General features: G+C 37.7%; 1 protein-coding gene across 1 annotated transcript; it reads right to left on the reverse strand.

Annotated features, from left to right (window-relative positions):
- Positions 1-3823: 3823 nt before the first annotated feature.
- LOC132132845 (mothers against decapentaplegic homolog 2) lies at positions 3824-27042 on the reverse strand. Its single transcript, XM_059545372.1, has 12 exons — positions 26878-27042; positions 26551-26632; positions 24341-24778; positions 16383-16472; positions 14880-15073; positions 14673-14807; positions 14521-14595; positions 9671-9724; positions 9321-9533; positions 8983-9120; positions 8741-8885; positions 3824-5937 (listed from the first exon to the last, which is right to left on the reverse strand). The coding sequence occupies exons 3-12, from the start codon at positions 24577-24579 to the stop codon at positions 5814-5816; spliced, it is 1407 nt and encodes a 468-aa protein (XP_059401355.1). The 5' UTR covers positions 24580-24778; positions 26551-26632; positions 26878-27042; the 3' UTR covers positions 3824-5813.
- Positions 27043-27053: the final 11 nt, after the last annotated feature.

Consider the following 27053-nt stretch of genomic DNA (forward strand, 5'->3'; position numbering starts at 1 on the left):
AAAATATTTCTAGACCTTGACACTTTCATGAGGGTCTGCAGGAGTTCTCTTTATAATAATTTCCTGTTATGTGTTTTTTTTTTTCAGTTTAAGTTCTCACATTAATATACAGTGAAGCAGTTTTATGAATTTCATTTAAAATTAATTTTGTATAAGTAAAAGGGACAAAAAAAGTGAAATTCATCACTGACCCTTAATTTTCACTATTCTTCACACGTAACATTTAAGGCTTCAGAAGTCTGTGATTACTGAGAAAATATCTCAATGTCCATGTAAATCATTGACTAAATGGCACTGACAAATCTGACCTTGAAATATCCAAAGGAAATCAATCTGAAGTCAATGAAGGAGCAAAAACAGGCCTGATGATTCAGTCAAGTTGACTTTTCACCTGAGTCATGCATGGATTTTGGAGGGAGGAGGTGGTGCCTCTGTATATTTAAGGATTAGCAACTCCCCCATCCCTTAACTGAGCTCCTTGGTTATTAATTTTACTGTTAAATACACAAAGAAAAGCACTTTTATGCAGCTCTCATTAATACGCCTCTCTCCTCCATATAGCCCATCTAGGTGAGAACCGTCACTGTGGCTAATTATTACCTTCATATGCAAATGCTGTTAGTCATGCTTAAAGTGTACTTTTTCTTATTTAATTAATTAAAACAATCATCTATGAACTTTAAATTAGTCTGTTGTAAAATAATCTCTTTTTATCGTTTAATAATTAGCAGGCAGTAAAGCGGCTGTATTAATTGCATTTAGGCTTCCGCCCCAGGAGACGCACGGAGAGGAACAGATCTCTGCTTCCTGAAATATCGAATTCCCATGAACTGAGGAGCTAGGAAGGGGAAAAAAAGTGAGAGAGAAGATGAGAGAGAGAGAGAGAGAAGAAAGAAAGAGAATAAACTCTTTTCTGCGTTCTTTCTTTAAATTACCCCTGAGAATCAGAGACAACCCTTAATTAGCCTAGCACCGTGGTAAAATTGATTGAAATGCAGCACATCAATTATTAAGCGTAACAGTTTTTTATAACTCTCCCCAGCTTTTCTTTGGGTGGGAGTGGGGTACGATAAATTGCTTGGGTGTTACCTCTGAAAACAGATTGCAATTGAGAGGACGTTTGTTCAGATCTTCAAGACCCCTCTACATGCAGTATCTCTTACATGCAGCTCTGTGCATCGAAGCAAAGTATCACTGATACTCTTCATGGTTCTTGTATTCTTTGTTCTGATGCAGTGTTTACATTGTACATTAGGAAACTATGACGCATACTTTTTAATGCAGCCATTCATGCACATAAAAAACTGGGTTCAACAAGGCTATGTGTTAGGCCCTTTTCAAAACTGCTCCGGCTTCTTTTTAACAATTGCAAACTGAACAGAGTGTTATTCCAATCATCTATATCACCTTTGAAAAAGGTTGGCATGGCAAAAACATCCACATTTGTTGCTTATTTTGACCCTTAAGGTCAAGCCACCACTGTCAGATAAAAACCTCCCTCCTATCTGGAGTATTGTCAAAACAAGTTCATATGATTTATAATCTCTTTGTAACATTAATGTGGGTTTATTTGTCTCCACTCAAAGCCACCTAAACAGCAAGTACTTGGTTAATAAGCAGCGGGTGCTTCAAATGACTTCTGTGATTACCAAAACGGTGTTGTTAGTTAAAGCCATCTCACTGGCAAATAAAATTGTTCATTACTGAAACCGTATTAATCCGTTAAAACCGCAATAATCTGTATAATTGCTTTAATTACCCTGCCAATAAAGAGCAACACAAATTCACTGCTTTTTTTTTTTGGCTGTTGGCCCAAGTGATTTTCTTTATAACTGCTGCCAGCTGCTGGTAACAATGTGCATAACAGAGTTGAGTGCACAGAGGTATGTTGATTCTTGAGTGTAGGTGATTTCCAATAATTGATGACATAAAATTATGCTAAAAATATGTCTTTTTAGATTTATTTCCATGTTCCAACAAACATCTGCCACCAAATATGACCTCTCAAAAAGAATGAAACATGAAGAATTTCCAGTTGGGCAAGATGGGCATAACATGGCAACATATCTAAGTAAAGCTGGTCATGAATTGTTGTTTCTGGGCGAACTGTCCCATTTACTACTGCCTTTTGAGGTCTCTTGGGGTTCACTAACTGGAAGACTACATGACCCCTCTGATGTCCTGTATATCCTGGTCATTGTCAGTGCTTACCATGGGTGGAAAAACTCATTTGAGCCTAATTAATTCTTTGCAGGGCTCTTGTGCTCCAGTTACCGCTGCAGACCTTTGCCAAAGTATTGGGAAAAAGACTTCAGAAGACATCCAACACTTCACACTGGACAAGTCAGAGGGCAGTGCACAAAAGAATCTGCAGAGCCCTTTGTAATGGAGTCAGGGATATGAAGGTCAAGTATAGGTTAGGATGATGTTTTAATTAGTTGGCCATAACTTATACATGATTGCTCTCTCACTATGGCCAAAATTCAACAATGGAGCTACTCTTGAATGAACCAAGAAGAATAACTCAAGATGGTGGAGATACTGTGAGGGGTCAGTAAGGTATTATATGTAAAGAAATCTCACAGTTAACTAATAATGTCAATGAAGAAACTCAAGAAGGCAAGCTCAGAATGGAAAACAATATCATACTTACATTATGGATAGTCGGACATAACAGTTTGACCCCGAATACTTACCGGGACCAACGGCCCACAATTGTATCAAGAAGAGCGTCCTCATTGTAGACCCATTCATGTTGTAATCCCAATAGGCCTATGTAGAATACATTTCCAGTAAGTCAGTTTATAAGCAAATATACGTTTTTGGGAAATGTTTTCTGGCGCACATTAACGAGCCACTGGAGTTTACACTATGAAATGCTGCCAAACCAGATGTAACTTCGAGACTAAATGCCACATAAATTATAAACTATTATAGTGTAACTTGGAGAAACCACTTAGTGCCTATCCCGACCACAGAGAGGATTTTTAACAGGAGAGGAATGATTAACAAATGCTGCGATACGCCTTAGAGCTTTTAGCAACTGACTGGCTCTGTGGTCTTGCCTAACATCAAGGTCCCTACAGACCTAAAGGTGAGGCCTTGATTCAGAGTAAGTGCTTTGTTGTAACAAAAATGAAATGGACAAGAATGGATGAACTTGGTTTACACATTTAACAATTAGCTTGACAGTTATAACTATTTTCATAAATGTAGCCTCAAAGTAACAAAATTCAATCCTAACATACAATTTTCCCTCATTTTTAAATTAGCTAGACTGTCCAACAGGCATTCGATGGGCTGCTTTACTGCTCTCCGAAACGATAGTATGTTACTGAAGCTTTTGGTCCCCCTGTTGGTCAAAGTCAGGAATCACAGAAGTATTATTATTTATTTTAATTAAACTGCTGTACTTCGGTTCATCCCCCTAGTTCTGTCTAAGCCAGTCACAGGAGATCAGACCTTGGTGTCTCAGTGGTCAAAAGACTCCCTTTTCATATCAATGGTATTCAAACCACATAACCACACATTTTACTGTAGTAGATTTTATTAAATGAAACAACTGACTAATGGTCACCATAGATTACCATGCAGTGATTTCATTTTGATACTTTAAGTACAGATACTGTACAAATTAACATTTAGTCTTAAATTATGACTGTCCCACATTCGCGACATGATTTACACCACAACCAATAAGTTGATCTCTAATAAAGTTCTCAGAAGTTAGTGTACCCAGGACACTGTTGGAAAAGAGCATCATGAAACAAATTTGATGGCAGTTGTGCAACAAGAAAATCAAAAGAAAGACTCCAGACAGGCGTTAACATGAGAATTAAAACTTTTTATTAGTGTATTCATGAAGTCTGCATATGCAACACGCCTGAAAAGCTTATCGCCTGAAGTTCACGTCCTACCAATACATCTCTCTAATGGTAAAACAAGCTCACCAACTGTTAAATGCTTGCAAAATAGGAGAGAGAGAGAGAGAGAGAGAGAAAAAAAAAAAAGGAAAATAAAATTATACACACACATTTATATGCATATATGTCTGGTCCACTTTCAGTTCTATTTGGTTTTCTTTCCACACCCAGTCAAAAATGGCAAAAAGATTGTTCCCAGTGTCTTAATCAGCTTTAAAAACGGGCCACCACATCTTCATCAGCATTTTACTTGATGCACTTAAAAGTACAAATCGCAAGAGTAGTTAAGATCAATGAAGGAAAATATGGAGACAGAGGTGGGAAGAGGGGAATGGATATTTGCAACGCCTGGTCACTGCCACAACAAGTAAAGAATAACAGACAGCTATATCACAGTCATTAGCAAAAGTTGTACAACGAGCACACTAACTAAAGTTGCACAGTTCTCCCTGTAAAAGCAACCTGTTTAGTCTTATTTATTCCCCAATTGCAAACAAATAGAACCCGCAGGATGAGCTTCCCCTTCACGTAACCGTACTTCGAGGCCGGTGGGTTATACAGTCTTGTGTTGTGAACATGGGAGGAAAGCAACTAAAAGAAAACGAAAGTCAGATGTATTTCAGGGGGGTTCGAGATCAAGGCTAAACGTTGACCGGGACAACAGCTTGAACTAGAAAGCAGAGAAAGAGGAGAAAAGATATCTGCACTTATAAAAATTCCATGCTAAATAACGTTTTCGTATGATAGGACATCTCATTATGAAGCCATGTTCCTTTAAAAAGAGGGCATGATCTAAAAAAATATTCAATTCTAATAAAAAGGAAGAGAGCTTTAAAGATCTTAAATATATTTATATATAAAAATACATGAAAATACAAAAAGTAGCTAAAAGAAAGATAAGGGGAAAAAAATCTTGGAATTGTGTGAAGGATAACCTAGTTTATTAACACTTAAAGCTTCAATACTTGGATTTGTTTTTTATTCTTTTGTCGTTTTTATTTTAAAGATCTGGACTGTGCGAGACGTTTTAATAACCTTCAAAAGTCTTAGTTCATCCCTAAATGAAGCAACTTTCTGAAGAAACAAGACTCTAAAACCACTCCACAGCTAACTAATGAATATTTCACCCAGTGAATAAAAAGTTAATTCTGAGGGGCAGCGTAAACTTCGAATTGAACGAGGGCTATTTTTTGTGTGTGTGTGTGTGTGTTAAACATTCTATAAGTTTGAAGAAAAGAAGCATGACTTACAGCAGCATACCTCAAATCAAAGGCAACATTCTTATATAGTGGTTTGGGGAAAGAAATCGAAAAAAAAAAAAATCAAAATCCATGATTAAGTCTCAAGGTGTCAATCTACACAATAACACAGTGTATAAAAACAAATAACGCAACTTTTTGCCAGAAAAAGTAACCTCCTTGAATGACGGGATTGGGATCGGCATCCAGGAAAATTAATCGTTAAAAGAGTTTCAGAGTATTTACTTCATCAGGGGGAGAAAAGTATTGCCGCTACAAGTGTGTGAAGTTATTTACTGCCTTCTTGAACTTCCACACAATATACGCACCTTCCCTCCTTCTCGAAAACCATGAAAATAAAATAAAAACCAATATACATTTCAAATTCTACTACCAATACATTTAATATTGAGGGTTTATGAAAGAAAACAAAAGAGAGAATTAAAGGTGCATGAAGCTGATGAGACAGCAAGTGCTGAATTCAGGTCCGAATGGAGAGAACATCAGTGTCAGGAGGACAGAGATAGAGAAAGGCTCACGATTACTATGAAAGAGAAAGAGGGGGCGGGGTTAAAGTCTTTGAGTTGTCGGTTGATGTGATTGTAGAATCAGTCATTTTGGGGGCAGAGGACAGAGAGCTTGGTCAAGGTGATTAGGACATACTGGAACAGCGTACGGAGGGCGAGCCCATCTGGGTCAGGACCTTGTCCAGCCACTGCAGGGGGCCATTCAGGTGAAGCTCGATCCAGCAGGGGGTGCTCGTCACCGTCTGTCGTCTACAGAACCAGGATGCATCATGAAAAGCAGATTTGAAATTCAACTGGATAAAGTAATGTTCAAGCTACTATGGTGACTGCTTTGTTCTTAAATATTAATTTTGGAATGCATGCAAGCGTATGTTTTAATTCTTACTGCTGTGAAGACTTGTCTCATGAATATTAATTAGCCCCAGAAAAAGTTGCATTGCAACAGCCTCATTAATATTCATAAGCTACACTTTTGCCATGATAGGACTGGTATTTTATTAATATTTTTTTTTTTTTTTATTATTATTATTATTTTATTTTTTTTACAAATACTGCTTTGGTTTCAGTCCTTCCAGTTTTTTATTGACTACATATTGAAAAACTGCAACTTTCAGCATCCATTGATTACAAGCAAATGCGAAGTAGGAAGTAAACGTTCTTAGTTTTCGATTTTTGATTCGGTTGATGCATGCAAGAGAAGCTCTGGCAAAACATGAAAACTAGTGACGTAGTTAACTAACTGTGGATATCAAAAGCATAATGAAAAAAGGACAAAATGAAAGCAATAAAAATACAAAAGTGAAACATGAGATGTTTAGTTTGTGGCGATCTGGTGTAATTCGATAAATCGAAGGTCAACAACAAAGACATTGGTAAATAAAGTGAGGTTAAGTGCATAAACTAGGTTACACTTTATTATAAGATGTCCTTGTTAGTGTAATTGTACATATATGTACGGAGTAATAGCAATTAACTTTATGGTTAGGGTTACTTTCATGTAATTATGCACAATTAATTGATATTATAATATTAAATTAAAAATTATTAATATTATTAATATTCAGTGCATATAATGTGTAACAAGGACACCTTAAAATAATGCGTTACCTAAACTATATTTAAATATATTAAATATTTGGTGGTTTGCATTACAGCTTTTGGGTTCTTCTACATTCTATGTTATTTTGAGAAATAATGAATCAAACACTTCACTACAAGTGTAACTTAATTAACATTTTTACAATTATATACAAAGAAAAATTAAATGTTTATATTTAAAATGTTATGTATGCAAGTAAATAAATAAATGTGTGCGCACATGTACACAGACAAGAATTTTTATATAGTTTAGTTTTTTTCAACTTCACAAAATTAAGAAAAAAAAAATGTCTAGTTGTGTCCATTTACAACTTCACATACATACATACATACATACACACACACACACACACGAATCTCTTTTTGACCCATTTTCTGGTAAATGCAAAGAAAAAAAAATTGCTTAAAATGAGTGCTGTCACACGGTTAATCATGATTAAAGCGCATCAAAAAATATATATATATTGTTCAAAAAAAAACATGTATATATATTTAAGAAAAGTGTTACATTTATATATTAAACTTTTATATATGATATAATTTATAAAATTATACAAATATACACACACGTAAATATTTTTTAAATATATGCTGTATGTATACACATACATATACACATACATACATTATATATATATATATATATATATATATATATATATATATATACATACATATATATATATATATATATATATATATATATATATATATATATATATATATATATATATATATATATATATATATATATATATATATATATATATATATATAATTAGTGGTGGGCATAGATACATTTTTTTAATCTAGATTAATATCACTGTAATCTAGATTAATCTAGATTAAAATGTCTCATTTGTATTCTGCCGTAGGCATTCAGAATATGTGTGCTACCCAAATAAAATAATGACTAAAAGTCTTTGAGCAATGGTTTCTAAAGACAGGTGGTGCATTAGACCGGTGGCTCATCTCCTGTTTCCAAAATGCATCACAAACTGCTTGAGAAAGCTGTAAACTAATTCCACATTGCACAAGGTGCAAACAACCTTACGCCTGTTTCACACATAATCCGTCTGCAGTGCGTATGCGTTTCGTTTTTTTTTTTACGCACCCATGTTAACGGATTCCAGCGTTCACACGGTTGCGGTCCGTCAGTGCGTTCCAGGAGCATTGCGTCTGCAGCAGTGCAGCGATCGTTCACGTACCGAGTAGTGGACTGCAAACGCGTCCATTTGTGAAAGCACAATGAGTAGGAGTCCGTGCTGCTTCTGCACCACATACGAAACGCACACGGACTGCATACGCACTGCAGATGGAGTATGTGTGAATGGGTTTCCATTGGGAAGCTTCTTTTGAAAAAAATTAATTCCCTGAAGCAAACCCGGCGGCTTCAGCTGCATCCATGTTAGCACGTCACGTTTGATGTGGTAATTTCACAGTAGCAGACACACAGGTTTAAAAACTCGTTCTTGCCCCCTACAGTGCAATTCGGCTAGTTATACATCCACGCTAAAATAAAGGTGAAAGTCATCATAGCTCGCCTAGTATAGACCCAGCTCCCAACCCAACTTTGAGAATAGATTAACGGCGATTTTTTTTTTTTTTTATCGCCCGACAAGAGTCTCCCGTTAATGCAGCACGTTAACGACGATAACAGCCCACCACATACATATACACATACACATATACACACATATACATATGTAAACAAAAGTTTTTATTTTGGATGCGATTAATCACAATTAATCGTTTGACAGTACTGCTTTAAATATTATATATTATAGATGATAGATGACGGATGGATAGATAGATATCTATTAACCCTGAAAAAGTTACATTAAAAGGTGCTTCACAACCTCCTGAGCAATATAGTGCAAGTTTACAGATGTAGCGTTTAAAGACTTTATTGCGGTTGGCAGAGTTGTCAGTGAGGAGGTTTGACTGTCCATACCTGTACTCAGCTCCCCAGCCTTTGACGAAACTCATGCGAATGGTGCACATCCTGGTCAGCTGATATACTGCTTCAAAGCCCTGGTTCACTGACTGAGCCAGCAGTGCCGCAAACTCCTGGTTATTGAAGATCTTCAGGTTACAGCCTGCGAAAAAGGATATCATTATGTCATAATGGTTAATCAATTTCTGGTGGGTGAGTGGATGGTACAGAGGACAATGAAAAGTGAGTGAATTTCTTACCTGGAGGGATTTTACAGACCGTCGCAGGGTGCCAGCCATACCTTTGATTACAGTTAGGGCTTTGAACAAAGATGGCGCTATCGCTAAGACATTCGGCAAACACTTCCCCACCAATATAATACAGCCTGACCCCTCGTCCTAATCAATAAACAACAACATACACAAACATATAGTTTTGGACACCATTGACTTTCATTGTAAAGACAAAAACATTCTTCAAAATATCTTCTGTAGAAGAAAACAAGTCATACAAGCTTAGAATACCATGCCAATTTTAATTTTTGGGTGAACTGTTGCCTGAAATTCAACTAGTAGCGGCACTGAAGGTGTCCTGGTACCTATGTGTCTCCGGGTCATCTCCACAGTGGCGTTGCGGTTGACGTTGGACAGCAGGCCCAGGCAGAAGCGCTCGGAGTTGGAGGGGTCTGTGAAGCCGTCCACGGTGAGGGACGGCTGAGAGGCGTGGAAGGTTTCTCCGACCCGCTGGTTGAGTTCATAGTAAGCTATAGAGCACCAAAAAGCGGGCTCCGAGTAAGTCACTGGCTGAAGGTCTGAAACAGACGAAAAAGACTAAATGTAAGAACAACTTGATAAGCTCAAATGTACATAGCCATTGTATGACTATGTTAGTAGACCTCCTAATTTTCTAAGATACGATGCATTTAGAATGAGTTTAAGCAGGTCTTACCCAAGCCATGATTGACAGGCGAGAGTGTGCTCGGTGACAGTTCTGCAGGAGAACCTGACGGAAGTAAAAAGAAGGTTTAATAATGGCAACACAAGAAGAAATAACTAGACTTTTTGGTGCTTGCCCATATGAAACTTGTCATCACTGTTAGGGTGTTCTATGGCATAGCTCAGGTCCAAATAGCCATGATTTGAGGAGTTATATTAAGTAAATATTCATTGTTATGGTTACGGGTTTAAACAGACACCTAAACTCGAATTATGATTGGTAACAAAAGGCATGATTTCACTTAAAATTACATTTTTGGTAAAAAACTTCTGGACACAGCAGGCTGAAAACCAAAAAGCAGTTCCTCCAGAAAAACGTGGATTTGTTTTGTGATTGTTGCGGACAAAAAATCCTTGATTTTACGGCACTTTTTCTTTAAAAATGAGATTGAATATGCGGGATATTTTTGCAATTTTAATGCGATGAAATTGCGTGAACCTGCAAAAACTGCGGTTTGATGAAAAAGAGAAAAAAAAGGTGACTCCCCCAACACCCTGTTCTCACTAGGCTACTACCTTAAAGGCCATGTATCAGGTTAACAACCACTTTCGATTAATGGGTACATAAATCACTGAAGATATGTACAGTCGTGGCCAAAAGTTTTGAGAATTACATAAATATTAGTTTTCAAAAAGTTTGCTGCTAAACTGCTTTTAGATCATTGTTTCAGTTGTTTCTGTGATGTACTGAAATATAATTACAAGCACTTCATACGTTTCAAAGGCCTTTATCGACAATTACATGACATTTATGCAAAGAGTCAGTATTTGCAGTGTTGGCCCTTCTTTTTCAGGACCTCTGCAATTCGACTGGGCATGCTCTCAATCAACTTCTGGGCCAAATCCTGACTGATAGCAACCCATTCTTTCATAATCACTTCTTGGAGTTTGTCAGAATTAGTGGGTTTTTGTTTGTCCACCCGCCTCTTGAGGATTGACCACAAGTTCTCAATGAGATTAAGATCTGGGGAGTTTCCAGGCCATGGACCCAAAATTTCAACATTCTGGTCCCCGAGCCACTTAGTTATCACTTTTGCCTTATGGCACGGTGCTCCATCTTGCTGGAAAATGCATTGTTCTTCACCAAACTGTTGTTGGATTGTTGGAAGAAGTTGCTGTTGGAGGGTGTTTTGGTACCATTCTTTATTCATGGCTGTGTTTTTGGGCAGAATTGTGAGTGAGCCCACTCCCTTGGATGAGAAGCAACCCCACACATGAATGGTGTCAGGATGCTTTACTGTTGGCATGACACAGGACTGATGGTAGCGCTCACCTTTTCTTCTCCGGACAAGCCTTTTTCCAGATGCCCCAAACAATCGGAAGGGGCTTCTTCTGAGAATATGACTTTGCCCCAGTCCTCAGCAGTCCATTCACTATACTTTCTGCAGAAGATCAATCTGTCCCTGATGTTTTTTTTGGAGAGAAGTGGCTTCTTTGCTGCCCTTCTTGACACCAGGCCATCTTCCAGAAGTCTTCGCCTCACTGTGCGTGCAGATGCGCTCACACCTGCCTGCTGCCATTCCTGAGCAAGCTCTGCACTGGTGGCACTCCGATCCCGCAGCTGAATCCTCTTTAGGAGACGATCCTGGCGCTTGCTGGACTTTCTTGGACGCCCTGAAGCCTTCTTTACAAGAATTGAACCTCTTTCCTTGAAGTTCTTGATGATCCTATAAATTGTTGATTTAGGTGCAATCTTAGTAGCCACAATATCCTTGCCTGTGAAGCCATTTTTATGCAACGCAATGATGGCTGCACGCGTTTCTTTGCAGGTCACCCTGGTTAACAATGGAAGAACAATGATTTCAAGCATCACCCTCCTTTTAACATGTCAAGTCTGCCATTCTAACCCAATCAGCCTGACATAATGATCTCCAGCCTTGTGCTCGTCAACATTCTCACCTGAGTTAAAAAGACGATTACTGAAATGATCTCAGCAGGTCCTTTAATGACAGCAATGAAATGCAGTGGAAAGGTTTTTTTGGGATTAAGTTAATTTTCATGGCAAAGAAGGACTATGCAATTCATCTGATCACTCTTCATAACATTCTGGAGTATATTCAAATTGCTATTATAAAAACATAAGCAGCAACTTTTCCAATTTCCAATATTTATGTAATTCTCAAAACTTTTGGCCACGACTGTATATCATTTTTAAAAGGTCTCAAAAATTTTATTAAAACCATTTTTTTACGTTTTTGGTATTAATGTTTTTTTTTATGGAAATCTGTGATGACGTCACGTTGGGGAGAAGTGGAGGAAAGGTAGCCTCAGCCTAGTATGATATCGCGTTCCAGGCAACCCGTAACCCGTGTTTTTCTAACCTTAAACCCGTGAAAGTGCACTGGAACGGCAGTCAAACCTGTGACTTCACACCTGTGAACTCATACTAGATCGATGTACTCCGAGTTCCGACATCACAGGTCGCGAAACAACGATGGCAGTCCCTACAGATAATACTGCCTACGGATGCAGTGTTTATGCAAGTGGTACACATTTAAAAAAACGATTTTAGGTCAATGTAACGTTTGCAATAAAATAAATTAATCTAGCTACAATTTCTTGCGCTCAAAGTTTGGCGTAACTTGCCTGGAATGGTACAAAGTTGATCGTAGTGGTATGAAATAGTGATTACGAGCTCAAAAACCTGCCTGGAACGCAGCATCAGAACTATAGCGACTGACTGGGATGAGGAAGAGGTGGCAAGAGCCAACATGTGTGATGGCCCGCAGCAGTGTAATTTCTGTCCTGGTGTTCTTGTCCTGGTGAGTTGCTATCATTTAGAAACGCAGCAATGAGCACTGGAGGTAGTCTACGAGCAGCAGTGCACAATAACGACACATTTTTTTACTGTCATTGAATAGCACCGAGTGAAAATAGTGTCGTAGTACTGGTAAACTTTGTCTTTGTCATCTAGAAATAGAGGGCATCATGCTAGCAATATGGGCGTTTCTAAGCGTTTATCTCTTCCTCCGGTGAAAATGTTGCAAACGTAACTGCGTGTCTGTCGCTGTGTTTGGCAGGTGCTTGTATCGGCGGTGCTTTCCCATGGTAGTGCGATTTGGTCGCTGTTGGTCGCTATCTATCTATCTGTCTATCTATCTATCTATCTATCTATTTATCCATTTATCTATAATCAGCACTATCTGAATACTCTCGTCTACTACTCGTCTCTCTGTAGTCACGCTCAATGCTCTCAAGGCAGGCTTTGGTAAATTCTCTCCCCAACGTGACGTAATGCAATGCATTGTGGGGGAAAGGAGACGGCTGTAAGATAGTACCTACTTTTTTGTATTATATTCCGTTTTGTGATACCCAACAACATAAAATACAATGAATAACAGTTTAAATGTTTATTACCAACAAGCAAATTGCACAAATCAGTTGAAAAATTAACCCTACAACATGGCCTTTAATGTAAAGAGTAATTTCGTATTAATTCCTATAAGCAAGCATACTAAATCACAGAATATTTAAGTTCTCGTTCTGTTTTATTTCAGACCTTAATTAACACATGGCTCAAACAAAAGGAATATTCAAAAACTTCTGTAAAAATGAATAGATAAAATATAAAAAAATATAATGTTTGCTTCCTGTTTTACAGAGGTAGCTATACATAACAGACATCTTCTGGTAAATTAAGTGCTTGCAATGCAGAAAGTGCAATCTCTTACTGCAACGTAAATTATTTTACATACTACTAATATACTTACAACTGTAAGATTTTGGTACTGTTCTGTAACAAAAAAAGTGCAATCTTACAACTGTAAAGTTGCATCAACTTCTGAATGAAACTACAACAGTCCACTGTGAAATTGAAAACTATAACTGCGTAGCCTCTAACGCTGTTAGTAGCCTAGTGAGAACAGGGTGTTGGGGGAAAATCACCTTTTTTTCTCTTTTTCATCAAATCGCAGTTTTCACAAGTTCCCGCAATATAATTTGCCCCCACTGTCATGTAAGAAATCGGGAAACTGCTTTGCGTAATCACTTCACTTCAATGGTACCCATGGGGAAAATAATGGCTCTTTACTTGAGTGGAGTAAACGCAACATTTTTCAACTTTCTGCTAAGATATTAAGCGACTTTTTTGCAATGAAAATTATGAAATCATGCTTACCCCGCATATTTTGCTTGCTGAAATCGGCAATTTATGCGGCGAAAGTGCATCGTATTTGAAAAAATGCGACCCCGCATAAATATATTATAAAATTTAGGTCACAAGGTAAACTCTTCCTTCAGGTACTCTTACGATCGTAACTTCTGTCAGGTTAGCACTTGCTGTCTGTGATCAAAACCAGTTAACCGCCTTAAGGCTAGAATACAACTACTTGAGAAACTTTTGCCCTGATTTATATTCTGATTGAGGCACAGACTCAAAAATTTGAAGCTTAAAAAAAAACATTTTCATTTGTCACGCATCAAACAACAAAGCGTATGTTTCTGCAATAGTCTGCTATGAATGGATTGACTTGAAAGTCTGCTAGTGTGTGCAACTCAATCTTTTAGCGTATGATGATGAAGATTTTCCTATGTAACCATTTACAAAGTCAGCAAGTGTATAATGCCTAGTTTTTTAAATCAGTTCACATTTTAACAGTTGGGTATTGCACTAAAAACCACTTGTTCTGGAGGTTTAAGAAGTTCATTATGCAACTTTCAGTTTTCAGCAACTACAGAATAAGGAGATAGGAGTGTGGGAAGTAAACTACTGCAGTAAAAGCACATTTTAGATGCTTTACGGTCTAAAAGTGCAAACACACGTGGCTGCAATGCCCATGTAGTGGTGACACTTTGGGAATGTACCTGTGTCCATACTTTGATTCATCTGCTGGTCGCTGGCCTCCCCATCCTCACTGATGTACCCCGGTGGAGGAGTTTCTGGACACAAATCACAAGTAACTTGTTATTACTCTTAAACTACACAATAATGCACATGGTTTGAAATGTGCTCCTACCTGGTATATAATTGTTAGGAGGCTCGATCCCTGTTGGGAAGTTGGTGTTTTCCGGTATGGAGTTGGTGTAGTCGTCCAGAGGAGGCAGCTCAGTCAGGATCTCCGTGTGTCTTGGCACAAGGACAGGAGGAAGAACTACAGGAGCCAATGTTTAGATGAATGAATGAACGCTCAACAGGAAGCGGAAAGCTGTATTTGTTTCCATACCTGGCGTCTCCACCCGCTGGTAGTGGTAGGGGTTGACGCAGACTTCATCCTTCTTGAGGTTGAAGGCGTACTCGCAGGTCTCGATGGCGCGCAGCTCGTGGTGGCTGTGCAGGTCGGGCCATCGCCACAGGCGGCAGTAGATGACATGAGGCAGACCTTTGCGGTGAGACACCTGCAGACGGCCGTCCAGAGATCTGACCCGAGCGTCCACAGAGAGGGCGAGAGAAATGGAAGAGAGGGAGCGTGCCAAATGAGCAGAGAAAGACATGCATGGATGGAGGGAAGAGGGGAGATGGTGAGATTAGGCAGCACGTCATAACAACAGAGACTTCTTCATCTATTAGGATTCAAACATCTGTAAGTTTAGCTACTACTAGACGATACGAATCATTTAAATCACCGGTTCTCAACTAATGGTTGGTGACCCAAAAAATGGGTGGTATACATCACATGAGAAAAAAAAATTTAAATGCAACCAATCACATAACAGTGGTAAGACATTTAAAATGTGGAAAAAGTTGTAAAAATTTTAATATGGATCCAATGAAAATGCATAACTAAGTTTTTATATAAAATACCAGGCAAACGTTTGGAGTCAGTGATTTTTTGTGTGTGTTATTAAAGTTTACGCTTAACGAGGCTGCATTTATTTTTTTTGAAAATCAAAATAGACAAACACAAATATATATGTGTGTAATGTTATTAAAACTTTAAATACCAGTTTTATATTATTGAAATTTTTTATACACATATACACACACACACACACACAATTGAATATATACACGTATACATAGAGTGAAAAATATTACTACGTCCTAAATACCAGTTTCCTATTTTACATATATTATTTATATATTGTAACATTTTTATAATACAATTTCTTCTTTAAATATTGCTTAATATTTTTGTGGATTTCTGTGTAGGGATTTTTTTTCAGGATTCTTTGATTAAGTTCAAACGAATAGCATTTATTAGAAATAGAAATCTTTTGTTATATTAGAAATGTCTTTACGATCATCTTTAATCAATGTAATGTATCCTTGTTGAAAAATTATTTAAAATAATAATAAATATCCTTACTGACCCCAAACTTTTGCACAGCATATATAAAAAGTGTATACGTGTAGGTAATGTATATGTTCATGTAAATTTAAATACAAACCGTTCACTTCTGCATAATTCACATTCAGCAAATTTTGTCATAGGTTGGGTCACCAAATATAAAATCAAATCTAGTTGAGAACCACTGTTTTAAACTTAAAACTAAGTGAAGTGAATTTACGAATTATGAAAACGTGTCCATCTGCTTTAAATCTAATGTAACCTACAGAATGAAAACTCTACAATGACAAAAGTGATTCCATCTTCAAGATAATATTTAATGTAGATAAACTATAAATAAGCGCGTTAAAGTGTTTATTTCGCGGCCCCCTGTGCTCGTTCAGCCCCACCTGTGTCTCGTGGGGTGAGTGTGGCACAGTGTCAGGAGAGGATATTCACCTGGTTTGGTCAGGGTAGCTGTAAAGGCCTGAGGTATCCCACTGTTCTATCGTATTTGGTGTACTCAGTCCCCAAATTTCAGAGCAATTGCTGTGCACAGAAAGTAAAAAAACAAAAACAAAAAAAAAGAAAAAGAAAGAAAAAAACAAAAACACAAAGAAACAAAAAAATGATAAACATGGGGCATGATTCATTCAAAAATACCAAGATGAAGTACCATGACGGGATAATCGAAGGGCATCGTTTCTTTTATTTGAGATGTTTCGCGCAGGTCGCCTGAAGTTGGCGAAGAACGCGCCCACCTCGAATAAAAGAAGCCACTCTAATGGAAAATTCACATATAACAGCGAGATGAGAAAACCGAAGAGAAACTGACAAATGTATTTCAAATTTACAGATAGGGCTGGGCGATATATTGAACATTCACAATATATTCGCAACGAAAAATAGACAGTAAGTGATTCATTTCCATGAAGCAGCTCAGACTGCGTAAATTAAAGGATTCCAAACTCAATTCGCTTGAAACACTAATAAATTTAGGTAAATTCTTATGTTTTTATAACTGTACACAATGTTTTTTTTCATTTAGTGGAAAAGCAATGCCTCACTTATTTTAAAGTTGTTACACTAAACAAATGTTTTACAAGATTTCTGCTAATATTTCCTGCTACATCGCCCAGCTCTAGTTACAGTGCATTATCTCTTCCCCAGTCATCATGCGGTGTGTTATGAGACGAACAGGGCAATTAACGTTATAACGACGTTTCATTCAGGGGTTGGATTTCACATCAGATATCAACATTTAAACATGCAGCACAGGACAGGAGCCTATGACCTACTGTCGTTTGACTACATCACACTCAAGATAAAGAAGGCTATCAGTCGATCAGACAAGCACACAGGCCTTCAGTAGTTCTGAAAAAGAAACATGGGATGAGAAACAGACACGGTGACGTGACAGGAACACGACTCACACAGACTTGATATGTGATGAATGAAGTTGTGGCCCCCTGTGGTTTAACAGTCTCTGAAAAGGGACTCAAACACGTGCCAGACTCCACCAGCGACCTATTCTCATCACAGACACGTTTGAAAAACCTTTCCAAACACCGATATTGGACTATTTCGCTTGTTAAATTGTTCATTTAAATTTTTCCTGCAGCAGCAGCCCTATGGGCTACAGACGTGTTTTTCTTATATACACTGGCACTAACCAAATGAAGATTAACTCAGCTTTGCTGGACAGTACACTGGAGAAAGAAAATCAGCCTCAGGAATCCAATGCAAGTCTAAGAATATTGCCTCAAAGAAATAAAAGCAAATGCACTAATATTAAAGGGGTCATATGATGCTTTTTTAAAGATCACTATTTTGTGTATTTGGTGTAACAGAAAATGTTGACATGCTTTAATGTTCAAACAACACATTATTTTTCAAATACTGTACATTACTGTAGGTCCTCTATGCCACGCCTCTCTCAAACACGTAGTCATCTGCAAAGTCCCTTCTTCCGACAAGCAGTCTGCTCTGATTGGCCAACTGACCCAGTGCATTGTGATTGGCTGAACAGCGCAAGCACTCATAACGCCCCTTTCCATAATCACGAGCTTCATCTTTCAAAATAAATGTAAAGACAGTTAATAATGTCCTTAGTTTTACCATCAGTTCAAGCTCGAAAGAGGAACGTGTGACAGACACAGTGATGAAGCTCATATGTGTTTCAGTACACAAGCCACGGACGGTTAAGACAGCTGACTCCACTGTGTGACCGTCTCAGTCTCTCTCTCTCTCTCTCACACACACACACACACACGCACACACACACACACGATGCGCAAAACTCTGCAATAGCAGTCCATAGCAAATACTTTAACTTATAACAAAACATACTTCCAGTAGCGGATTCAGAAACGCTTTGATGGCGTGGTTTGGTTTCATTGAAAATGTCTTACTTTTGTTTAGATGAAAGAAGCTTATTTGTTTAAAATGACATGAGGCTAAGGAAATTACCATTTTCATTTCATTTTGGTTAAACTAACCCTTTAACCAACTAACTTTAAAAGAACAGTTTTTTGTGTCTTGAAACTTAAAGCAGCCATCCCAACAATAAGAATGCATTTATACAACAAATTAACCAACCAACATTAAAAAACACTTAAGGAGACAAAAGGAGTAAGGAACACAACCCTTGAGCAGTACATTAACATCAGAGCAGGTCATCTGAGCGATGAGTGTATCGCTAACCCTCGACCTGTACGCTAGCTGCTACCTGATGTCAAAAGTTAATGAGACCGACCCTGAAGAAGCAACGTCACCCGAGATATTGTGCGAAGCTTGCTCAGAGTATAACGTGTCCTTATTCCTTCAGGAAATTAAGATTTCATGATGCCCAGAGAACATGATCAATAAACCCTTTTAGTCAAAAAAAAAGGCGAACAACATTTTTAAGGTGATGAGTTAAAGCTATTTTTTTTTTTTATCTGGTTTTACATGGTGATACTACAGGCACAGGATTCACCTTAGTAATTATGTTCAATTTAACATAATTGACTTTTGTTAGTACTGTACCAATATTATAATTCTGACCGATAATCATTTTATGGCTGATAATCACTAAACATTTTTTTTTCCTAAACTGGATTAAAACAAAACACAAACTGTATTTAAGACTTAAAAACTTTTTTAAAGTAGTGTTTTAAGGATTACCTACAAGTAAGTGTTAGCATGCACAACTAAATCTACAATATAAGTTTAACAAAATAAATATATATATATATATACACTTTAATTTAAACAATACATTGCTTTCATGTCTCCGTTTGAGCTTTACTAAAATTGAATTTTAAGTGGCATGCAGTGAGGAAGAGGAAAAAGAAGAAAGAGCAAAGCAAATGTATACGAGAAACCATTAAAAGAAGTGAAACCACAGTGAGTTTAGATAAACTCACATGACCCGTTTTAGGGGGATTTTAGGGGGATGAGGACTTCAGTTTCAACACCAGTAGATGAAGAGTTTCCCAATACTCTCTTAAAACACACACACACAATAGAAACCCGATTCAGTAGTAACCCTCAAATCAACAATAGAGCAGATGGAAGATCACTGTGTGATATCAACAGAGGTGCAGTCAAGCACGATAATGATCATTCACAAACCTATTAGGAACCATTAGAAGGAATCCAATCAATATTAGACAATTTTTGTGAAACCATTAATGAATGTAACAAAATACAACATTTTTTACAAATGCCTGCAACCAAAATGCAATGGCTTATTCAATTATTATTACAACTAACCTACATTAGTCCATCATATGCACAAGACGGATGCTCATATCAGGCATTTAAAGTTCCCAAAGTTGATAGAGCTGAATCCCACACCAACATGACTGGGCGTCCATGTCCCAGACAGATGACACACTTTCAGAGGGTATTAACCACTGTATCCTGTTGTGTGGATCCCCACTAAACCACTGAGAGCCCATCTGCTGGCCACCGTCTACCACTCCAGCTATACTCCAGATAAAAACAAAAAAGATTTTCTTTTAAAGCAGCGCCGCCTTCACCTACCAGGTGACTAGCTAATGAAAACAAAGAGTTATTCTTAAAATGGGCCGAGTTCTGGACCTCAGGCGTCATATAAGAAACCATATTATCTCTGTCAAATCTGATTCCTGCAAATGAAGAGTCCGTAAGCTTCCCGTTTCAGGCTGTCATCTGGACACATGCCAAATGACCAACATCTCAATTCCATAAAAGACATCTGAACAAGCAATTTAAGAGGATCTTTTGAAATGCTTCATAAAATTGCATCTTAAAATGATTTCCCTACTCATAAAATTGGTATTTTTAACCCAATAGTCTCTTCTACTTAATTTCAGCAGTATTGATTTGAATTTTTGTTATTTCCCATAATACAGAGGCTAATTCATAGCACTTTATGGATAAAATAACAAGCATTTCAAATAAACTCTGATCTGGGGTTCAGGTCTGAGCTTTCATAAAGAAAACACTGGTAGAGGGACATCTTAATCTCAACTCTAATATAATTTATGAATCCCAATGAAAGCTGGGTCTTAATTATAGTATGGAAAGCCAGACAGACAGAGTCTTCGGATTACAATCAATAGAGTTGAAAAACCCACAGCGCCAGTCGGCTCGGTCTTCTTGAGAAACACTCTTCACATTCTTACACTCACTGAAGGCATCTTACAGATAAACTACCAGCTCATCTACACAAAAGACCTGCGCTGACAGGAAGTCAAGTCAAGGCCGATACAGGTTTGTAAGTCCTATTAAATGGATAAATATCCATAAGGGAGGGCAACAGGGTGGTTTAATCATGACTTTGTCACAAAAACTGAAAAAAAAAAAAAAAAACCTGTCGCAAGATTTGCAAATACTAAACAAAATTGTATTGAAAATTGGTCAAAAATCTGTGGAATGTATTTAAATGTTAAAATACTCCGCCCAAACATGAAAATGAATTGCAATCATCAAGATGTTTTGACAAACATTGGCAACCAAACACCATTGGAGCCCACTGACTTCTAATGCATTAAAAAAAAAACATTTTTTTAATACTCTTTTTTTTCAAAAGAGTATTGAAATTTTTTCCATACTACTTTTTTTATCAAAATATACAGTTTTGAAAAGACATGACAATTTGCATTTCTAGACAGAATATCGATTTAAAAGAAGACATTGCAATGCCATTTACATATGCTCATTACATAAGACCATTTCTACACAACTTCACTTGCCAAATTATGGTATATAATTCACTCAAGGCGGGTAAAACACTGGAGAAAATGTTTCACTCTGATGTCTGACTGGACATGATTTGCATCATCAATCTGAAATCAATATTTGTTTAATTTACAAGCGTATGCCCGCCCTTTTATAAACAACAAACAGTCAAATTGAGAACACCCAAGAATAGACTAGCCGGGGCTTTTAGTTCACAGGTATGTGAGGAGGGTGGAGAGGACAGTCGAGGAGGCTTTTTTCCATTACCAAGCATGACAACGGACAAATACAATGACTGATCCAGCCGTTCCCACAAGCCTCCAAGGTTAGAGAACAGATTAGCAGCAGAAAACATCTTGGAGGTAAAGTTTCCCACCCTTTAAATCCACTCTTAAGGGAAGACAAAGCACTCTGGATGACTGTTCTGAAGATCTGACTGGATCAGTCCATAGCTAGCAACATTAAATGTTCACTTTTACAAATTTTTCAACTGGAGGAGGTCATTTTAACCTGTATTTACTGTAGGCTATTCACTCCAAGAGGTTTTGTTAAGTGAACCTGATCAGGCATGTAGGCACAGTGCCAAGTCGCACAGCATTTTCACAATAACCATTGCACAACTTTTCAACAGTGGAGGAAGATATTCATTGTGGCCAGCTTTTGTCAAATGATACACGAACAACAATTCTGTGGATCTGAGATGTTAAAACTGATTCAAAAGAACTCAATGGAAATAAATCTCTCTAGGACAAAGGATAATGGCCGTTTGCCATTACAACAAGCTCACATTATCCATTTCAACAGCACCTTTCAACTAAATCTGCCCAGGAAATGCGATTATGCCCTTTTCAAGTTTGTTTAGCAACTCACACCAAAATTAAACTGCATATTAGATGTTAAAGAAAGAGAACCTGTTCTAGACCTCGACATTACTTAAAATAAGCAGTGATGAATCTTAGGAATGGATGATATATAGAATACTTGCAAATATTGGCGTTTGTGATTATTTTGGCGTTATCAAATGTATATATATATATTTTTTTTTTTTGCATAGCACAATGATTTTTGCAATTTTGACCAATTGTGATTCTTAAAGATTGTTTTGCACTGCTCTTTTAAATGTAATCTCAAGATACATGATTCAGATTTCTGTTATTACTTTGTTTAACAGAATTTGTTTAATTGGTACATAACGGATTACAATTCTCGAATTCATCTAATGAAAAGCATACCTAGATTATTTTATAGATTTCGGTTTTACATTGGCATTTAAAATTCTAAATGCATTAAAAATCAGTTCAGGTCAAATTAATAAATAAAGTTAGAAATTAAAAAAATATGGTAACACTTTTCAGAAAGGTGCCATTAGATAATCTTAGTTAGATAATCTTAAACTCAATCATTATTAGAATGAAAAAGGTACATGATCGTCCTGGAAAAAAATTCAAAGCTTTTTGTTGTTGTTTTTACAAGATCTCACTGGACATCAATTGTTTTGGGAACTTAAAATGCTTAAAAGCCATTTCAGAGCATTATAAATCACCAAAACGCTGAAGAACCGAATGTATTAGACATATCACCCAACCCTTGTGCATCTATAACATATTGGTTTCAAACTATTGATATGTTGTGGCTCGGGCACACGGCCTGCCCTCCATCATCCTCTCCTCGGAGCATCTCCCTAAAATAGCAGCACTGATACTCCATTTGTCATGAGAAATGGAATAAAAGCAGCCTGATGGTTGATATCGCAGACATTCATACAGCATGAGAAGCCTCTGTGCGCTCTGAATGGAGGTGATGTGGAGCTGCACAGAGTGACCTTAACTCAAGTCAAGACAGATGGAGCAGAAATCACTTGAAGAAATAAAGGGAGGCAATGCTGATATTTCACAACGGTAGACGCAACTCAGCGTCATGCCTTCACCTTCACTCACGAAGCAACATACGCAATGATACGGCTAAGGTCACTTCGAAAATTAAATAAAAGCCTTTCGGAATCATTAGAGGACTTGCTTTATAATTAGATGAAGACTTAAATGAAAGAGTTCATTGGCTTGCAATTCTTCACATCTTAAAGGGAGTTAATATTTACTCGCCCTCATGTTGTTCCAAACTTAAGCTATTTTTACTAGGAGTCGACCGATATGGATTTTTTTTCTTCAGAGTGGCCATATTATATATATATATATATATATATATATATATATATATATATATATAGTGAAAACATGCATAACAATTGCTAAAATCAAATTAAATTTACTTTCCATACTACTCGCCAGTGTCGGGGGTAATGCATTACAAGTAATGTGAGCTACGTATGCAGATTAGTTCATTGAAGTAACTAATAAAGTAACTCCTTACTTTTACATTTCCAACTAAATATCGGAGTTATTTTTCAAATAAGTTACTTTGTTTTCTGATTTACTCACTGACACTTCTCTTGTGCAAGTTAAAACAAAGCAGCAGCCCGGCCCATGGGACAAAAAGTAACGCAACGCATTAATTTCCATAAAAAGTAACACAATTAGTTCCTTTTTTATGGAGCAACACAATATTGTAATGCATTACTTTCCCCGACACTGTTATTTTCTAAATTAAATCATTTAAAACTAACATGTATAACATGGTTGATTCTGCAATTCTATTATAGTATGTGTCACAAAGAAATAGTTAAAAATATTAATAAAAAGGAAGTCAACTTTTTAACAGTGCACTCGGTAATTTGGTAAGTTTGTGCGCACTGGAAAAAAAAAATTCAATTAAAGACAAGTTAGCTTTAATTTCACATACACAACGTGATGAATATGAAATAGCAGCAAACTATATCATTTACTTTGCTCGGTGCAGGTATACTGTATTAGTCAGAGCTGTTGAACAGAGACAGTAAACTAATGAAGACGGAGAACAGGAGCGCCATGCTATCAGGAGCCGGCATTCACAGCAGTGTCAAAATAAAGGTCCTGCTTCAGCCATATCAGCCAAACAGAGACAAAAAAAACTGGCTGATGCTGATAAGTGTCAAATCGACAACTAATTCTTAAGCAAGCTGTAACAAATTCACCTGATTTCTTGAACAACAAGAGGATGAGTAGACAACAATTTTCATTCTTTCCCTCATGTTTTCGGTTTCGTGTTAGATTGACAAATTTAAGTTGGCATTGTCCTGAAAGCAGGAATGCGGTCATCTTTTGGGGTTGTCGTACCTGGGAATGGTGACACACTTGGTGTTGCAGTTCTGTGTGGTGATGGCTTTCTCCAGCTCGTCCAGCTGGCCCGTCTTCTTCAGCTTCTTCACCAGGCTTTTAACCGCCTTCTCGCACCATTTCTCCTCCTGGCCGTTCTGCTCTCCGCCGCCTCCCGCTCCGCTCGAACCGCTGGCCGACTTCTTCCAGCCCAGCAGACGCTTCACCACGGGCGGAGTGAAAGGCAAGATGGAGGACATGTTTCTGGGGTGTCCAATAAGCGGTCAGCCCCCTACTGGGCAGGTGGAGTTAGGGAGACAGATGGAGGCTGGGAGAATGGGGAGGAACAAACCCAAAGTTCCTAAATGGCCTTTAGGAAGAGGGTCTCTGGGCTGATTATGAGGGGCAGGGGACAGAGGAGCTTAGGAAACAGGAAAGGAAAGAGGGGCGAGGGGTTACCTGAGTAAAGAGAAGCAGAAATCAAGAACTGCCAATGACAGACTGTAGAAAAATCTTCAGGGACAAGACTAAGAATCTTCAGGGACAAGTAACAGTATATTTTTATTTGGGAAATTAATTCTAAAACATCCTTATTTTTGCAATTTGTCCTGGTGACAACGGTGGATCAGAAATCAGATTTCAGCTTTAAATAAAGGAGTGTTCAATATAATGTGCGCTTGTTTTAACAAGAACTGATTCTAATGGTCGCTCAGCTTTTGATAGTGACTCAACCCTATTCACCAAATGAGAGATTTCTTTAAAACTACAACGTTGTACAGAAGAAAAGATAATACCACAGAAGGCTGGCTTTCATTTAAAAGGATTTGCCTTTTAATTTAAAAAGAGGTTTCACATAACAACAAATCCAATGTAGAGAAACCAGGCGAATATTGCTAGTTTGTGAACATAAGAAAGTGGAAGTAATACATCTTGATCATTTTGGCTAGCCTTACAACATACCCTTACTCTGAGAGCCAGTTTTCATAAAGGAAACGATGCACCATGAGAAAAGTTTGTTGTAAACACCTACAAACAAATTCACTGCAGAAGATGATGAAGGCGCTATGACATTAAAACATTTTTCTCAAAACAGGGCAAAAGAAGTTAACGGTCAAATCAACAATACAGATGAATGATGACATGAGGAAAGATTTAATGAGCTCAGTTTTCTGAAGCTTTGAGCTGTAAGAGTTTCTTACCGGCAACCACAGCCAAATGTGCCAATGAAACAACAACAATAATAATCTAATTTGTCTTTTATATGCTGAATCATCTGAACAAGTTCTGCTTTTATATGCAGCCTGTTTGTGTGTGTAGAGTGTAACCATTCATTATTGCAATATCTGATTTTAAGAATGCAGAACTCTTAAAAAAAAAAAAAGTATGATCTCAGTGAACTGTCAAACTTGACAGCAGTTTGGACATCACATGCAAGTTTGAACAACTTCAATAGAATGTTAGGGGGGAAAAAACAATTGTGCATATTAGAGGCACACATTCAAATAGCAGATTTCAAGAGCATCACATGTGCATTTGAACGATTCAAAACAAACGTTCAAAGCATTTTAGAGTAAACTAAACACGTGAATCACTCTGGACAAAATAGGCACGTTCTGAACGGTTATTTGAACGGTGTACGTAAATAAATATTAAAATCATTTTGGGTTGGGGGGGGGGGTGTATTGGAACGTTTCAGGTTTCGTGGCATCATAGACCCGAATCAAACGTTCAAATCCAGACACAAACATATTCGGATTCTGGAAAAACCGGAAATCGGAGGTTTTAGAACGTTCAGAGAATTTAAGCACCACTTGTGTTTTTGTAAGATTCGAAGAACAACACTGTTTCGCCCGTGATAGTCGTGTCGGAATGTTCGATTGGGGCGTTCCGCTCAGCAGCGTTTATTAACGCGACTTGGATGTCCACGAATGCTGTCTAGGTAACGCTCTCTGAGTTCTGACACATAGCCAGAGACTGGGATGAAAAATACACCTGTGCCAATGAGGCAGGTGTGAATTATATCCCAGTATCCTTGTAACGTTACATGCTTTTGTCTTCAAATGCAACAGCAAAAACAATTTGATAGTTAATAAACTAAATTGGCAAAACAAACATCTCCATGTTTTTTTCTGCAGGTACCATTCTAATCATGCATATAAATCGAGCCGAGCTAATCCTAGCCATCATTATCTCATCTGTAAGATTAAAATGATTAATGAAAGCACTGTTACCTTCTTCTCCAGCGGTCTGATGGTGTATCGCGGGCTCGTTATGGCTGCATGGGCCGCTAATCGACTCTCTTTCCCGGTCTGCCTACAATACAACAAACCCCAAGATCAACAGTCATGCTAATCACTGCCTTAGAAACTCTTTCATCTATGCACGAGCGAAAAGCCGAGATCTGGCCGCTTGTGCGCAGTGTGTGAGTTTGTGTGAGCATTGATTTTGTGTAAACCGCTAGCAGCCTGCGCGACTTTCTTTGACAGAAAAAAATAAAAAATAAACAGCTTTCAGACGTGTTTGCGAGCCGTTATCTTCTCGTTTACCCGTCAACTCACCCTTTTAGCGAGGTGCTTTCTGTGTAAGGAATGAGCAGCGTAAAATCCGAGCCAAACGGATTATTCGTGAGTGGGGAAAAGTCGATTTTAAACAATATTTTCCTTCCCACTGTAGCCGAATTACAGCAGCAGACGACGGCCTCCAGCGCGCGCAACCTAACATAATGCACGCCACG

The sequence above is a fragment of the Carassius carassius genome, chromosome 49 (genome assembly GCF_963082965.1).
Source record: "Carassius carassius chromosome 49, fCarCar2.1, whole genome shotgun sequence".
Classification (NCBI taxonomy): Eukaryota; Metazoa; Chordata; class Actinopteri; order Cypriniformes; family Cyprinidae; genus Carassius; species Carassius carassius.

Coding starts and splice junctions, on each gene's coding strand:
- LOC132132845 (XM_059545372.1), bottom strand. CDS start 24,579: ATGTCCTCCATCTTGCCTTTCACTCCGCCCGTGGTGAAGCGTCTGCTG. Junction 15,074..16,382: donor AGCTACCCTGACCAAACCAG/GTGAATATCCTC, acceptor CGCTCGGGTCAG/ATCTCTGGACGGCCGTCTGC. Junction 8,886..8,982: donor GGTCTGTAAAATCCCTCCAG/GTAAGAAATTCA, acceptor CCTTTTTCGCAG/GCTGTAACCTGAAGATCTTC.